Raw genomic sequence first — 17500 nt, forward strand, 5'->3', positions numbered from 1 at the left:
GTGTGCGTACGCGCACTCACGTCTTCCATCCATTCATGCACAGTATAAACCATGAAGCCGGAGACGGCGAAAACCAAATTGAAAATCAATCCGCTTTATTATCAAATGAACATTCCCTCATGCGAAACAGCTCAGTGGGAATGGAAACCACACGTAAATCAGTAACAACTCACGTAAATAAATATCAGTGATGCCATAATCACAGCCGTTTTCACACACTGAGACAGCCTGACGCAAAACCTATAAATTCACGATTATCCGCAGTGCTAAATCGAAAGAGTGACGACATAATAAAGAAACATCGTGCAATTAAGGAAGTTAACGACTAGTAATAACAATAGTCTACCTATCAGTGAAACGTTTATAAAGGGAATCCTCGACCATCGATGTGGAATTGCATCAGTAACGAACTTCGCGGGAATTCTCAAAAATCCACTTTATCGTGTCTCCATCTCTTCACTGACTCAGTTGGTAAACTTTTTTCCCCTTCGAAAAGAGACAAGAGAAAGGAGAGTGCAGCAGTTGTCAACATTCTTCCAGTGCAGTAAACTGACAAACCGATGGAACTGAATCTTGCAGTCAACCGGCTGTAAAACATTATTCATTCTGTGATCGATATGAATAAAATTTAGACTTTTTTCTGCTCTGGGTGTATGTAAAATGAAATAAAAAGGTTAAAACAGTATAGTTGTATGAAGGGAGAGAGAGAGAAGGGGGGAGGGAAGGAGGGAGAGACTGAGAGAGGACGCAGTACTGAATTATGTCATTGCCAAGAAAGGTCTTTTCACAACTGGGAAACAACAACACAAATTCAAACATTTTACCGTCAACAAAAGAAAAAAAAAACATATCAAAACTATGATTGTTCTCTCAACCACTTAGTCATTTTTAAACCATGAAAATTGGTAATGATTGAGAGAGAGAAAGAGGAGAGAGAGAGAGAGAGAGAGAGAGAGAGAGAGAGAGACACTGAGACCGAGAATAAAAAAAAGAATGTTCCAAAATCATTCAGTTTTCCATCATGGTGATCAAATGCCTGGGCGGTCTTTGTCGCAGCTTCGCCATCATGGTGGGCTTGGTCAGACGCTGCGTGATTTCGTGCAGCTCCTCTCGCGAGACGTTCCCGTATCCCGAGAACTTAGACTCTCTCTCCTTTTCTTCCATGATGCGACTGTTGCTGCAGTTCTGAGTTCGAATTTTCCTTGGAGACGGCGGGGAGTAGAGTCTTCTGACGATGTTATCCACCTGTGAAGAAAAAATAGCTATCACCAGTGAGTGAGAAAACAAGGAAGGAAGGAATTTTTGTTAAATGTCCCGTCACACATATCGGTGATTGAAGACATTTTGTAAAAGTATTTAGGAATACATCTGAGTATTATCGGTTAGAAGGGGTGGGAGATGTGGATGAATGGAGGGTTTGGGGAAACTGGGCAAATGAGGGTAAAAATGTGGGTGAAATTTGAAAGAAAAACAAAACAAACAAACAAACAAAAAAAACCCCTCTAAATACAGTTACAGGAAATTACTTAAAGGACTTCGTAAAAGAGAAGTCGTTAAACTGACAAGCGAAACAACTGATAATGAATGCAAAAAACAAGTTACTAAGTAAGCACGCAAGCCGAGAGGTTAGCGTGTGGAGTGATGGCCAGGAGGTAACGCGTCTGCGTAGGAAGCGAGAGACTGACCTGAGCGCGCTGGTTCCAAATCACGGCTCAGCCGCCGCGGATATTTTCTCTCCTCAACTTCAGTTTATTTAAAAGCCAAATAGCTTTTGAAGGTTATCTAGACATTTTGCCGTTGTGCTATAGCATCCCAATGTTGAAACTCAGAACAAGTAATCACAAACTACCAATTGAGAAAGGGAGACACATGAACATACCACAAGAAGCAAGATCAGTTGTGTCTAGTCATCTTTGTGACACGAATCGAGTGGGAGACGAATACTGCCACTTTGTCATGGAATGTCCTGCAATTCAAAATCTCCGCAATCAGTATTTACCTAAGTATTACAGAACACGTTCCAACTTCCACAAATATGCAACATTAATGTCTACTGATTAGTAGTACTGAAGAAAAAGTTACTAAATTTTGCCGCATTCATTAAAGAAGGTTTTAATGTGTTTCGTTAGGAGCCAGTTTCAGTCCGGATTCTTTGCCACTTATGCCTTAACTGTACTTGTTGAATAGGAATTAGAACAATGACTTGTGTTAATCTTGACACCGCATCCCGTACATATCCATTTGCAACTTGCATGATCATATATATATATATATATATATATATATATATATATATATATGTGTGTGTGTGTGTGTGTGTGTGTGTGTGTGTGTTTTCTCTTGTATATATCAAACCAATCCCAGTATTACTGGCAAATGGGTGCTAAAATAACATGCAAATTATTGTGTATTTTATTTTGTTACACCATGTCATTATTAATGCTATGCTCCAGCTAACCCCCCAGTTCCCAGTTCAGGCTCAACTAGTCAAATACAGAGCCGTATTGTAAATCTAAGTTGTGATCTGTGCATTTGTCTGTTCCTATTGCATTGTACCAGACTGATGATTGCATTTGGCCTTTTATTTCATTTTATTTTCCCCCCATTTGTATTATCCCCACTTTTTGTTTCTTCTTTTTAGATTATCTCCGCTCTTCCTCTGTGGCCGTCATCCTGTTATTGTCATGTTTCCTTGTTTCTCTATGACTCAAAAGAGTTAATGGGAGTAAACAAACTCTGAAACTCTGAATCTCGGCTCAGGCTACTAGACTGACCTTGATTGGTGGTCTGGACACTGTCATTTGGATGAGATGATAAACCGAGGTCCTGTGTGCAGCATGCACTTAGCGCACGTAAAAGAACCCATGCGGCAACAAAAGGGTTGTTCCTGGCATAATTCTGTAGAAAAATCCACTTCGATAGGAAAAACAAATAAAACTGCACGCAGGGAAAAAAACAACAAAAATATGGGTGGCGCTCTCAGTGTTGTGACGCGCTCACCGTGGGGAGAGCAGCCCGAATTTCACAGACAGAAATATGTTCTGACAACAAAAAAACAAATCCTGCAATCCATGTCAGCGTTCGGTGGGTTATGGAAACAAGAACATACCCAGCAAGCACACCCCCGAATACGGAGTATGGCTGTCTAAATGGTGGGGTAGATAAACAAAACTGTCAAGGTCATGCACGTAAAATGTAACATGTCTGTCTGAGTGTGTAAGTGTACGTGCCTGAAATCTGATAAAATGACACAGGAAACGAACGATGAGCGCCCAGTGGCAGCAGTCAGTCGGCTCTACCCAGTTACGCAGCCTGTTCAGTGTGCAAATGACCCTGAATTTGTGAAGCGCTTAGAGCTTGGTCTTCGACCGAGGATAGGCGCTATGTAATTATCCATATTACGGTATGTCTGCCAGTGTATGTACGTACAGTGCAATGAATGAACTCACCGATCAGGAAAGTAAGAGAGTGAATGATTGAGTGACTATATGAGTGAGAAAGGAAACTGAAGTAATTCAAGTAAACTGACTCGTAGCTGAGTGACTTAGTACGAGCGTATATTAAGTAAAGTATTAAATGGGTGTGTGTGTATCACTGACTGCCGTGTGTGCGCGTGTACGAGCGTGTATTAAGTATACTATTAAATCGGCCGATGTGCGTGTATGTGCGTGCGCGTATGTTGTTGTTTTTCAGTGGTGTGTGTGTGTGTGTGTGTGTGTGTGTGTGTGTGGTCCGCCGCGGTCTGTCTGCCAGTGTCTGGGTGTATGTATGGATGCACGCTTTCAAAATATCAGTGAATATCTGGCTTTACAATCTTAGAACAGACGAACACTTAGACATGTTAAATTTAGTTAAAACTGACTTCTGAATTAAGTAGCACAACCACCCCAAATTCATCGAAATACCCCCATTAGTTAAACTTCTTAATTAAGTAGGACAACCAATTAAAAATCATAGAAATACCCCACCCCCACACCCCCATCCTCCAAAAACAGCAACAACAAACAAACGAAAAAGACAAATGGAGAATCTGACTGTAGGTCAAATAACCTTCAGAACATAACGGTAGTGCTTGCACTCAACCTTTCACTACGGACAGACAGCCCGGCTGGGTACACACAGTCAGAACTGACACAAAACCAGACCAGGAAACGACGCGTCCGTGTCGACCCCAATGCAGTCTTCAGTCCACAGGCAAAACAACAACGTCCACACAGGAAGACTGACGAAGAGACCAAGATCGCTAGCTTTTTTTTTTTTTTTTTTTTTTTTTTTTTTTAATACCATGTCGTTCTTTTTATTGCAATCACTATTTGCGAACAGGGAAACAAAGATTCGGAACACATCACGTGTAAATAACATGCAACTTCTTCGGTCTCTACAAGAATGTTGCACTCTTGTTGGTAACTTTGCTTGCGATATTTTCAAACATAACCTTGAAAATATGAAAATCATCACCGCAGAAAGTTTGACATATAACACTGGCAACCAGTAACATTCAGTTTAGAGTCAGGGCGGGTATACCCCAGTCTCAGTCTTGTGCATAGATGGAAAACTGATGCATTCAAAACAAAACATATCATAGATATTGTATAATCATGTACTGAGCAACACACACACACACACACACACACACACACACACACACACACACGAGATCGCTAGCTTCGTTGCAGACTGCACACGACGATTCGAATCTACCACACCACAGCAACTACGAAGCGGGCATGTGAAAAAGTCAACCAGCACACAGCAATAAAATTGCGCTGTTTTGTTTCTAAGACGGAAAGGGTTGTAATTTGGTTAATCTATTCATATATCCTCGACATTTCTTCCCCTCCACTCTTCTACTGGCCTTCTTTACGGCTTCTTCGAGAGGGGAAGAAATGTTGAATATATATTACAATGTTTTCTAACTAATTTACAACTTTGTCCGTCTTCGAAACGAAAGCGAATGGAAAGAGTTCAGGAAAAGAAATTTTGGATATTGCCGATCACCCAACAGAGTTCCGATAATCGTGCACGATGCGTACTTTGTACAAACCTGCTTGGCAGACATACGAATAAAACAGTATCCAGACATCAGTTAAATTGCTGGGCTGCAACGGGGACATTCGTCGTAAATGGTGAAATTGTTCACAGACACAAACGCCATTAGCGTCTGTTCAGTGTTTGATCGCGTCGACAGGAGAGCAAGCAACACCGAAAGCGGACACTCGTCTGGTCTTCTGCGCGCATGACTGGGTACAAAGATCGGTGTAGTTACATAGAATGACCCCCCCCCCCCCCGCCCCGCCCCGCTCCCAACCCCAATCCCCCTCAAAGTAACCCTGTGGAATCATTGCGGGGAAGGCCTGAATTAGGCCAGGAAAAGTCCAGACCATGCCCTGAAAAAACTCCCATGCCATTGAAAATGATTTAATAAAAATCAAGTTGTTTAGAGAGCACTAATCAGTATATTACCCGTGGAAAACAACAACAACATCGTACAACAACACTCAGTACAACAGCACACTCAAGTCATTTTGGGACAGTACCCTACAATGCTGACCCTGAAAAAAGTCACCCTTGGCGTCTTTTTGGCACATAAAATGCAATTGGAGTCATTCTCCCCGCCCCTCTCCCCGCCCCCCCTCCTAACCCCCGCCCCCCCCCCCCCCCCAACAAATGATCCCCTGAATGTCTCTTATGATTTTTCCACAAAAAAGAGAGAAAATGAATTACACAATAAAGATATATATATTCCAATGAAAAAACGGGCTGCAGTTAATCTGGGCTATGGCAGAGTGGCGTAAAAACAAAAACAAAAACTAAAGGAAGTAAATGATTAAAAAGAAAAGCCTACCCCGAAATAGTTCCGAGGGAGTGTTTTGGGGGCTGTCTGCGGTGGGGTCATCTTCTGCGTTCGTGGGCCGCAACTCCTACGTTCACTCGTATACTCTATCTACAAATTGGCTTTTTACGTGTATGACCGTTTTTAACCCCCAGCGCCATTTAGTCAGCCATACTCCGTTTTCGGGGATGTGCATGCTTGGTAAGTTCTTCTTTTCATAACCCACCGAAAGCTGACATGAATTGCGGGATCTTAATCGTGCGTATCAAATGTGACATTCTGAATGCGTATAAACACGACCATGAAAAGGCCTCAGGCGCTAGCGGGTCTGCACATTTGCTGACCAGGAAGATCGGAAAAAATCTCCACACTTAACCCACCAGTTGCGTCGAAACCACGGATCGAACTCAGGAAACTCGGTCGAAAATCCAGCGCTAGCCGTTCGGCCACCGGACCCCAAATCACTCCAGTGGAGTGAAAACAGAGGTATGAGTCATTTTCTGGTGCTACACCGGTTCGTCAGGGTAATTCAAATATTCCACGAAGCATGGTGGAACATTCCATGGTGTTCGCGGCACAATAGACTCTTGACACAGGAGATATTTTGTTCGCACAAAGAGATCGAGATAGGACGGAGGGCGAAATATATGCATCAGTGCAGACGTGTAAACGTCATTTTACCTTCCTATGAACCCCCCGCCACCGCCACCCCCCCCCCCCCCCCCGGCCCCCCCTTTTTTTCCTGGCTTTTTATCAGTAATTTATTTATCTTTTTTTTTAAAGCTCAGCTGAATGGAGCATGGGACTCGACTGGAATAGCCTTTGACCGGTTCTTATACCACGTTCTCACACCCACAGTTGAATATTGTCTGGGCCCAAGTCGGAAGACTGCCGGAGAAGATTCGGACACTTCAACACACACACACACACACACACACACACACACTCTCTCTCTCTCTCTCAGTAACTATATGCACACGCACGCGCGCACACTCGAGCACGCGCTCACACAGAGAGAGAGAGAGAGAGAGAGAGAGAGAGAGAGAGAGAGAGAGACGGGTACACAAGACAACCCACGCTGGAGCAAGCCTCCCATTCCTCTGTGAGCACTGATCGAAAATTGATAAAACGCAAAGCAATTGTCCATCATATGGTTGATTTAAGAAAACACACGAAGAATTTTGCATGAGAGAGAGAATGAGAATATTTCATTTGACCATAAAAAAAAAAAAAAAAAAAAAAAAAATATATATATATATATATATATATAAAAGAAAAGACTGGGACCCCGAAGTTCTAGTGTTACTGATCGACTTGACAGACAAGAGTTATTGAGGGTGTTGTTCAAACCTGCACAGCAGGTGTTAAGGCCTGGTCGACGCCGCGCAGTAATGTCGTGCAATGGCTCCCTCTTCTAAAGTACTCCCGGAAGAACGTACAATATTGTACTTGTCACAGATTCACTCTCCCTGGAACTGAGCGCTTCTGACCACATACAGACATGCTCAACCTCACGCATGAATTGACTCCTGGGTGTAATGATTCCATGGAGTAATGCGGCCACCGCATGCTCTGTGAATGCGAATGCGTTGGAAGCGAAGAAGGCGTTTAGCGTGAAGTCGGTTAGTGTGGTACCGGACAAAACTGCATTCTTCGAAAATGTTACCAGTGCCTGGCGTGTTCTGAGAAGAGTGTTGAATAGTCGTGTTCGTGTGTGTGTTCTGTTCGGTTTTTAGGGCAATAGGCGATATTATGGTTTTCAGGCAGCACGATTTTCAGCCGGAATGAATCGTGTACCCTCTCTCTTTGTTTCTGTCTGTCTGTCTGTACGTCCGTCCAATCCCCCCCCCCCCGCCCCCTCCCCCCCCCACTCTCTGTCTCTCTGTGACCATTGATATGTATGTATGACATTTGATATGGCTGTGACTTTTTTGTATGTCCATGTTCACCCCTTCATGAGGGGCTATAGCCTGTTAATGAATAAATCATTCGCATTTCTCTCTCCCTCTCTCTCTCTCTCTCACTCTCGTCAGTTTGTGCGGGGAGTGGGGACCGGCTGGGAGAGTGGACCGGGTGGGAGAGTGTGGGCGGGTGGGTGGGAGAGTGTGGGCGGGTTGGAGAGTGTGTGCGGGTGGGTGGGAGAGTGGGCCGGGTGGGAGAGTGCTGGCGAGTGGGAGAGTGCGCGCGGGTGGGGGAGAGTGGGCCGGGTGGGAGAGTGCGGGCGAGTGGGAGAGTGTGGGCGGGTGGGAGAGTGTGGGCGGGTGGGAGAGTGGGCCGGGTGGGAGAGTGCGGGCGGGTGGGAGAGTGGGCCGGGTGGGAGAGTGCGGGCGGGTGGGAGAGTGGGCCGGGTGGGAGAGTGCGGGCGAGTGGGAGAGTGTGGGCGGGTGGGAGAGTGTGGGCGGGTGGGTGGGAGAGTGGGCCGGGTGGGAGAGTGCGGGCGAGTGGGAGAGTGTGGGTGGGTGGGGGAGTGCGGCCGGGTGGGAGAGTGTGGGCAGGTGGGAGAGTGTGGGAGAGTGGGCCGGGTGGAGAGTGCGGGCGAGTTGGAGAGTGTGGGTGGGTGGGGGAGTGAGGCCGGGTGGGAGAGTGTGGGCAGGTGGGAGAGTGTGGGAGAGTGGGCCGGGTGGAGAGTGCGGCCGAGTTGGAGAGTGTGGGTGGGTGGGAGAGTGTGGGAGAGTGGGCCGGGTGGAGAGTGCGGGCGAGTTGGAGAGTGTGGGTGGGTGGGAGAGTGTGGGAGAGTGGGCCGGGTGGAGAGTGCGGCCGGGTGGGAGAGTGTGGGCGAGTGGGAGAGTGTGGGCGAGTGGGAGAGTGGGCCGGGTGGGGGAGTGCGGCCGGGTGGGAGAGTGTGGAGCGGGTGGAGCCTAATCGCGTGAAGTCAACCAGCAAGCGATTGATCTGTCAAGATTTTGTCAGTCAGGCTTGCTACAAGTTTCTATTTGCCACACGAAACAGAGGCGCTCCAACACTGGTACCTACATAAACTTAAGACAGGATGACCACGTACCATACATAAAAAACACCGTCTTGAAAGTCCACAAGAGTGCTTCTGCGAATGGGAGTACTCAAGGTATTGACAGCAACACTGACGAACACTATGTAACAAACGAGCAAAGCATGATGGTGCTGAAAAAAGATGGGGTAGATACTGACACTTTTGTACATGGCAGAACTCAAGCAAAAGGAAAGATGGAGGGGTGTAAGAATCTCTGAGTCAGGTCAGAGGTTCTCCTGTGTCCCTGGTAACCATATGACCTGGTATGAATAGTGGAGTGATGGCCTCAACAGAGGCAACGCGTCCGCTTAGTAGGAAACGAGAGAATCTGAGCGCGTTGGTTCCAATCACGGCTCATTCGCCGCGGATATTTTCTCCCCTTCCACTAGACCTTGAGTGGTGGTCTGGACGCTAGTCATTCGGATGAGACTGACGATAAACGGAGGTCCCGTGTGCAGGATGCATTCAGCGCACGTAAAAGAACCCACGGCAACAAAAGGGTTGTTCCTGGCAAAATTCTGTAGAAAAATCCACTTCGATAGAAGAAAACAAATCAAACTGCACACAGGAAACAAAAACAAAACAACAACAACAACACACACACAAAAAAAAAAAGAAAAAAAGAAAAAGGGGGGGGGGGGGGGGTGGCGCTGTTGTGTAGCGACGCGCTCTCCCTGGGGAGAGCAGCCCGAATTTCACACAGAGAAATCTGTTGTGATAAAGAGAAATACAAATACAAATAAGTGCTACCGGGTAACATCGTTACAACACGGTTACATCTGAGAGGGCCAGGGCTTTGCCGAAACTCCCACCCTATCCCACGACCTCCAGAAATCATGTGGAGACAGTTGCTGACGAGTTCAGCAGTGCAGCGTCCCCACGACGGAACTTCTTCGTTCGTGGGCTGTAACTCCCACGTTCACTCGTATGTACATGAGTGGGCTTTCGTGTATGGCCGTTTCTACCCCGCCATGTACTGAGGCAGCCATACTCCGTTTTCGGGGGTGTGCATGCTGGGTATGTTCTTGTTTCCATAACCCACCGGCCGAACGCTGACAGGATCTTTAACGTGCGTATTTGATCTTCTGCTTGCCGTATACACACGAAGGGTGTTCAGGCACTAGCAGGTCTGCACATATGTTGACCTGGGAGATCGGACAAATCTCCACCCTTTTCCCCCACTAGGCGCCGTTACCGAGATTCGAACCCGGGACCCTCAGATTGAAAGTCCAAAGCTTTAACCACTCGGCTATTGCGCCTGTCCCGGACTTAATAATTATTGGGAACGATCTCCCTTTTCAGTCGCTTCGCGAAACATCTGCTGAACCCTGACTCAGCTCTTCCCGGTTTGGCCTTGAACTACATTTTCCAAAAATAGTTCGAGCTCCTCCACCTCCACCCGTTCCTTTTTTTTTTCGGTGTACAGTTTCTTTAGCTTTCTTGTGATAAGAAACTATAGGGAGAGCTGGACAGTACAAGGTCTTCAGAGAAGAATCCCCCCTCAGTCAAGTGTTTCGGCCCTTAACTCCTCACACTCTAAGGGGGCCGGGTCGCACCCAGGTCATGACTCCTGGATGCCCTTGTATCGCCGCCCTTTCTTTTATTTTCCCCCCCTGATCCTCAGCAGGTTCGAACTCGCGCCTCCAGGGTGGTGGCCACTTCAGGACGGAGTCACCTTTTCTGGCAGACGTTTTAGCCACTGAGCCATCGTACGCCTAGTTTGAGTAGGGACCAAATCCAGTTGGAACTCTTTTCTGCTGCTTCTGCCATTGCCTTGAGAGTCCTTGTCCTCTCTCTGCCAGAAATCGACAGCTGTTTCATCAGGCTGTAGGCAGATGCGCTTACAAACCCTCTTGCACCAATCTCTATGGCGAGGACTTTGGCTTGGAAGCCAGATTCTCTCAGGTTTTTTCGGAGTACAGTTTCTTTAGCTTTCTTGTTGAATATTGATTTTACTGCATTCTTGTTTGTTGCACAGGTAGTTTATCATACGTTCTGTGTTCGAATGATTGCTGACTGCTGAAGTATTCAATTCACATGTTACCTTCAGTGTATGTTCATCTTAGCTTATATGCCACCCCCCACCCCCACCCCCGCCAAAGTTCGAATTACACTGTTCAAATTGTTCTAGTTACGTTTGTTTATTAGTTGTGCATGCGTGTGAATGACTGGTGGTGGTGTGAAAGCGCTTTGATTTGTCTCTGCACAAAATTCAGCGTTGTATAAATTCTTTTCTTCTTCTTCTTAACATTATTAACATTGTTATTATCATTACAACACGTTCGATCGTTCAGTATGGCCCCTTTCAGTTTCTTTCCTTTGTGTATACATGTGTCAGTTGTCTGTGTGCAATCAAAATTGGAAATGAATAAAAAAAAATTAAAAAAAGTTTTAAAACGATGATGATAATGATGATGATGATTGTTGTTGTTGTTATTGGTGGTGGTGGAGGTGGTGGTGTTACACACACACACACACACACACACACACACACACACACACACACACACAAAGATACACACACAAAAGACTCACATGTTCAGTGCCCAGCGCCTTGAACGCAGGAGCGCGTGGTAGGAAGCAGTCGTGCTCAGGGAGATATTCCGATATCCTGTTGTACACAGTCGTCAGAAAAGCATTCTGTTACTGTGAATGAGAAAGGAGTTCCATCAAGAGATGGGAATCAGGAAGGTTGTTGTGTGACAGTTTTGCCCCCCGGCTGTAGAGTCCTGTCTGTGTTGTCTCTGCGTGTCATGTGGCAGAATGGCTAAGACGCTTATTTAATGCCAATTCACTCAGTGTCCGTCCGTGGCTGAGTGTCAGTCTGGGTTCGAATCCGCGGCCACGATGGGCCGGTGTCAGTCGCCCTTTATAGTTCTCCAAAGTTTGACTGGAAAATCTGACTGGCGCAATAGCCGAATGGTTAAAGCGTTGGACTTTCAATCTGAGGGTCCCGGGTTCGAATCACGGTGACGGCGCCTGGTGGGTAAAGGGTGGAGATTTTTACAATCTCCCAGGTCAACATATGTGCAGACCTGCTTAGTGCCTGAACCCCCTTCGTGTGTATATGCAAGCAGAAGATCAAATACGCACGTTACAGATCCTGTAATCCATGTCAGCGTTCGGTGGGTTATGGAAACAAGAACATACCCAGCATGCACACCCCCGAAAACGGAGTATGGCTGCCTACATGGCGGGGTAAAAACGGTCATACACGTAAAAGCCCACTCGTGTGCATACGAGTGAACGCAAAAGAAGAAGAAGAAGACTGGAAAATCAAACTGAGCGTCTGGCCATACAGGATGAGGCCGACGATACACCGAGGTCCCGTGGGCAGTACGCATTTGGCGCGACTGACTCGGTGTCCGTGGGTGTCTGGGTTTGAGTCCCTGGCTCGCCCTTCTTCCCAAGTCTGACTCAGTGAAAAACCAAACTGAGCAGTCTTCTCATCCAGCCTGAGGATGTCGACGATAAACCCAAGTCCTCAGTGCGCAGCACGCACATGGCGCCTTGACGAAGTAAAGAACACGTGGCAACGAGTGTGTGGTCCTCTGCCGTGTCCAAAGTTTTGTAGATGAAATCCACTCTGATAGGTATGATATGATGTGGTAGTCAGTCGTGTCCGACTATGACCATCAGATCAGCAGAGGAGGCATCTGCTGTCCCGGGCGACTATTTGGGCCAGAATTTGATTATAGTGGAGAGTGTCTTGCCGAAGTTACATCCCCACTCTCTCGGCCAAGTGGGTTTTAGGACAGTCGGCGTTGGGATGGTTCCCAACTAGCCCCCAAGGCTGCAGAACTAAGAGCCAATGCAATTTTGCCTCCCAGTTTGAGAGTCATAGTCCTTGACAAAAGACTAAGCTGTAAATAATTTCCCATTGCATTGGAGAAACCATTGATAATACAGCTCTGCTTGTCACAGTGACTCTGATAGGTACACAATATATATATATATGCATGAACTCAAGGCCTGACTAAGCGCGTTGGTTCATGCTGGTGGTCAGGTTCGCGCCAAGCAGATGTGGTGTGGAGTATTTGGATTTGTCCGGACTGAACGCAGTGATGCCTCCTCTCTGAGAAATTGAAACTGAAAATGGTGGAGTTACTGAAGCATCTGTGCTTTTCCTGTGTTGTGATCTTCTGTTGAATGTGGTGTGTGGAAGGGAATAAAAGAACAAACAAACAAACAAACAAAGAAAAAAACTAAACTATAAAAAAAACCCACAAAAAACCCAAAACAACAACAACAACAAAAAACCCACGGTGTTCAAGTTAACGAAATGAACACAATAATTCGACAATATTGACAAATTGACAACTGATGAACATGCTTTCTCTCTCTCTCTCTCTCTCTCTCTCTGTGTCCGAGTGTCTGTCTCTCCTCTGTGCGTGCGTGCGTGCGTGCGTGCGTGTGTGTGTGTGTGTGTGTGTGCCGCGTGCGTGCTTTGCATTACTGCATACTTTGACAAATGACGTTGACTGGGCATTGTTCCGTATAATTGCATGACTCAATGAGGTTGTGCAAAACACACACACACACACACACACACACACACACACACACACAGAGTGAGGAACATACCTGTGCACACCGTGGCGAACCTGCGCACTCCCCAGCCTCTTCCGGACAAACGGCGTTGGTTTGAGACAGCCACAGCTGACACACGAGCTGACATCGTCGTCTCGGTCATCCATGTCCTCGAGAGACCAAGTATGGCTGCGTCGGAAACTGCTGCAGGGGTCATCGTTGAATCGCACCTTTCGCTCCATTGGGTGTGGGTTCAATCCCCGTGGAACTTCCTGGAAGCAAGCAAACTGTGAATTAAGCACAGAAAAGGGCCCAAGCTGATTTTCAGGGATGGTTAGTTGTGGAATGGGCTTTCGTGCATTGTTCTAAAAATTGGTGGATAGCGCATGCTTTCTTTGAGCCCTTTTCCAAACAGAAGCCAGCGGAAGTGTTCAATCAGACATTTTGCTACTCGTGTCAGTACAGCGCGAAGCGGTAACTTCATATATGTAGCCGAGCGCTCAACTGGCTACGATGACTGCTTCACGGCAACCTTCAGTATATCACTTGCTCGCAGCGTTAGTTAAGCAGACATGCCTGTAATAACTTTGGTAAATAAACCATTGGCAGACATCAATCAAGACACATCATTTAGCATGTTGTGGGGGCAAGCATAGTACGATTTCATCGAAGATACACGGTTACAGTTCAGAAACTACCACCAGTTAGCAGACGACTTCTCAATGGACTGACAGCCAGATTTGAATCTCAGTATGGCGTCCAGTTGGCTTCAGCTTTCCTGGCCAATGCACAATCCATGTATTCAGACAGTGGCTTCCGAGCCAGTGAATCACATTATCTGTGTATAAATCTATCTATCTAGTGAATCACATTATCTATCTATCTATCTATATAATTGTCTATCTATATGTACCCATATATGTTATACATATATATAATGTTAACGCACCGCAGAAATTTTCAGCGAATAAAATGACGCTCACATGCCAGTCTTGCGTGTCACACCGTCACAGTCTTAACCGAACGCATCCACAAAGCTTTCTTCCTCGCCAAGAAACTGAATTTTTCAAGTTGTGGTATCCGGGACCTGAACGACAGTCTAGACTGCATAGTTTGGAAACACTGACATGTAAAGATAATTTACAAGATTAATATTGTCTTCAAATATATCATGTTGAAAAGCTCGTCGTTGATTGGCCGTGAAGTGGAAACTACTGCAATTAAAAAACAGTAATAAACAACAATGACAGATAGACTATATCTGTGTCTGTACCTTTTCTTCTCCTCCTCCCCCTTTAAATTTTTTTTTTTTTAATGTATATATATTTTGATTCGAGGTGTGTGATTAGCGTTATTCCGAGTCAGACTGATACATATGTTTACGCTTGTCATAGCGTACCATTTTTCGAAGTGGAGAGTAAGGACGGGCCCCTTGGTCGGCACTGATTCGCTTTTAAGTTCTAATTATTCACACACAGTGACGCAGGTAACGTACCAACCAGATGCACACAGAAACAGTTTCTCAGGATGCCGAAACGGGTACTGAGTCTACGTCTGTACTCTGTCAAGCTATATAAATATGAAACAGAAAAACAAACAAACAACTATGTACGTTGGCGTATACACACTAATATATCATACATCGATATCTCAAAGTAGGGCTGGGGTGTTTGTGTCTGGTGTTATCAGGCTGTAACTCAAGTCAGGACAATGAGGGACTGACTCAGTGCCTGGGAGATAAGAGTACTATCGCAAGGATCATCACCCAGGAAGTAACCTCACACGAAAGAGGTCATGCAACAAAGGCCTTCAATGCCCCTACACGTGTTGCTACTACCTTGGCACAGGACAGGGACGTCTCTCTAATGCTAACTCATCAAGTTAACTCACTCAGTACGGCCAGTCCTCTCTTCTCCTCTACACAGACCCCTCGGATGTCCTGTGGGTGTCTTAATGACCCAACCTTTAGCTTCCGTCGTCAGAATTGTGGTATTCTTTGTCAACATTCACCTCTTCAGTATAAGAGCCTTCCGCTTGCAATATTTTGATGATGGTAATTGGGGTGAAACGCTGTTAACGTCGTCTCTTTCGCCGTTCGTATGGAGAGAATTAAGAATGTGAACTTACGAAGGTGTCTTGCTAAGTTTAGAATTGGTATGTTATTTGCGATACAGACCCCATTTAGATAGTGATGATAGCTATTGTCCTTTTTGTCGTAATGCCATTGAAAATGAAGTGCACTTTCTTTTCGTGTGTCACAAATACTGATCAGGATCTGAGAGAAGATTTAGTACCAGTTCAGTATTAAGATAGCCGTCATTCTTCAAGCTTTCTTTGATTCTAGCCTGTTAAAACGTTGTTATTTTCACAAAATTGCTTTATATATATATATATATATAGTGTCAGAAGAAGCACTTCAGAGATACTCTGAAAGTCTCTCTGAAAGCTTTTGATATCAACCCTGACTCCTGGGAGGAATCTGCAGTGGACCGTGACAAATGGCGCGCTGCTGTGCACAAAGGTGCCAAGTTGTGCGAGGCCAACAGGACTGCTGCAGCTGTTCAGAAGAGGCAGGCCAGAAAGTCACGGGCAAACAAGCTCCCTGACAATGATATGCCTGTCTTTGTCTGCCCCAACTGTCAGCGAACATTTCGTGCGCAAATTGGACTATTCAGCCATCTGCGCATTCACATAGATTTAGCATCTCCCCCACCCACCTCACCATCCCAGCGGATGACAACGTCATACGATCTGAGAAACACTATATTGTATATATGTTATATATATATATATATATATATATATAGAGAGAGAGAGAGAGAGAGAGAGAGAGAGAGCACTTAGCCGCAGAAAAGAATGTCTCAATGATATTTCAGATAAGGCATGCCGTCGATTTTTTTCGCCGTGAAACCGTGTACTCCTATTGTTATGGGCCAGACTGAAGCCTGACAACTGAAATTTTTTTTTTTTTTACTTTGACTTTAACTGTGGAGTGCAGCAAGAAACGGTGGCATTACTGATTTTCATCAACAGTGCAGATGTGAAAGAATTTCAAAACCTCGCCAGAAAGGCCGGCGATCTATCAATACAATTTAACACATATAGGCAGCCGCGGCACTCCGTTTTGTGACGACAACATGCATGCTGGTCCTTCAGTTTTCACGTTTCTAATCCGCTATCCCACCGAAAATGTATAGTCAGTGCTGCCGGATATCAGTTAGGCCTACGTGATCTTCAACATGCGTAATTTCTATCTGCACGTCTGAGCATATACATATATACTCTTTTTTTTTTCTTCTTAAAAAAAAAAAAAAAAAAAAAAAGGTATGATTATGAAGAGAATCAAGTCTGTAGTGTGCTGAATGGCCTGAATGATAAAAAAAAATGGAATTTTATTTTATTTTATTTTTTTTATTTATTTTTTTTAAAGAAGGAAGAAGAAAAAGGAGAAGAAAAATCTCCGCCATGAAAAATATAGTGTTAGATGCTGAACACTTTTAAGGAGGAGGAGGAATTTTGTTTAATGTCCCGTCACACATATCGGTGATTGAAGACATTTTGTTAAATTATTCATGAATACATTTGAGTATTATCGGTTAGAAGGGGTGGGAGATGTGAATGAATGGAGGGTTGGGGCAGGAAACTGGGGCAAATGAGAGTGAAATGAGGGTGAAATTTGAAGAAAAAAACAAAACACACACACACACAACAAACAAACAAAAAAAACCCACAAACAAACAAACAACCCCACCACCACCACCACCACCACCAACAACAACAAAACCCAACGCTTTTAACCCATTAGGTGTTGACAAGGTGCAGAAACCGGATCTCCAAGTCCCGGCGGCCAAATGATGGAAGCAAAATGCATTAAACGCTCAATGAATCCGTTGCATTGCGTTGCGTTGCGTTGCGTTGATTTGCAGTATACACATATTCTACTGCATCAGTTGTACTGTATTGTATTGTAATGTATCATAGTGTATTGTATTGCATTACTTCAGTTTTGTCACGGTCACAATTGATTTCTCTGTGTGGAATGATGGCCTACAGGTAACACGTCCGCCTAAGAAGCGAGAGAATCTGAGCGCGCTGGTTCGAATCACGGCTCAGCCGTCGATATTTTCTCCCCCTCCACTAGACCTTGA

At 45.4% G+C, this 17500-nt stretch overlaps 1 protein-coding gene across 5 annotated transcripts in view; it reads right to left on the minus strand.

Annotated features, from left to right (window-relative positions):
* Window positions 1-78: 78 nt before the first annotated feature.
* LOC143275832 (uncharacterized) overlaps window positions 79-17500 on the minus strand; it is a 19072-nt gene continuing 1650 nt past the window's right edge. The window contains exons 1-4 of one of the 5 annotated variants that reach the window (XM_076580118.1): window positions 14848-14971; window positions 13407-13624; window positions 11358-11433; window positions 79-1245 (exon numbers count right to left, since the gene is read on the minus strand). In XM_076580118.1, coding sequence (XP_076436233.1) covers window positions 1009-1245; window positions 11358-11433; window positions 13407-13594 — 501 coding nt within the window. In that variant the 5' untranslated portion in view covers window positions 13595-13624; window positions 14848-14971 and the 3' untranslated portion in view covers window positions 79-1008. Of the gene's footprint in view, window positions 1246-11357; window positions 11434-13406; window positions 13625-14301; window positions 14448-14751; window positions 14972-17500 lie in introns of those variants that run through there. The other 4 variants (XM_076580116.1, XM_076580120.1, XM_076580119.1 and 1 more) reach the window with 4 other exon arrangements.

Source organism: Babylonia areolata, chromosome 31, assembly GCF_041734735.1.
Source record: "Babylonia areolata isolate BAREFJ2019XMU chromosome 31, ASM4173473v1, whole genome shotgun sequence".
Lineage (NCBI taxonomy): Eukaryota > Metazoa > Mollusca > Gastropoda > Neogastropoda > Buccinidae > Babylonia > Babylonia areolata.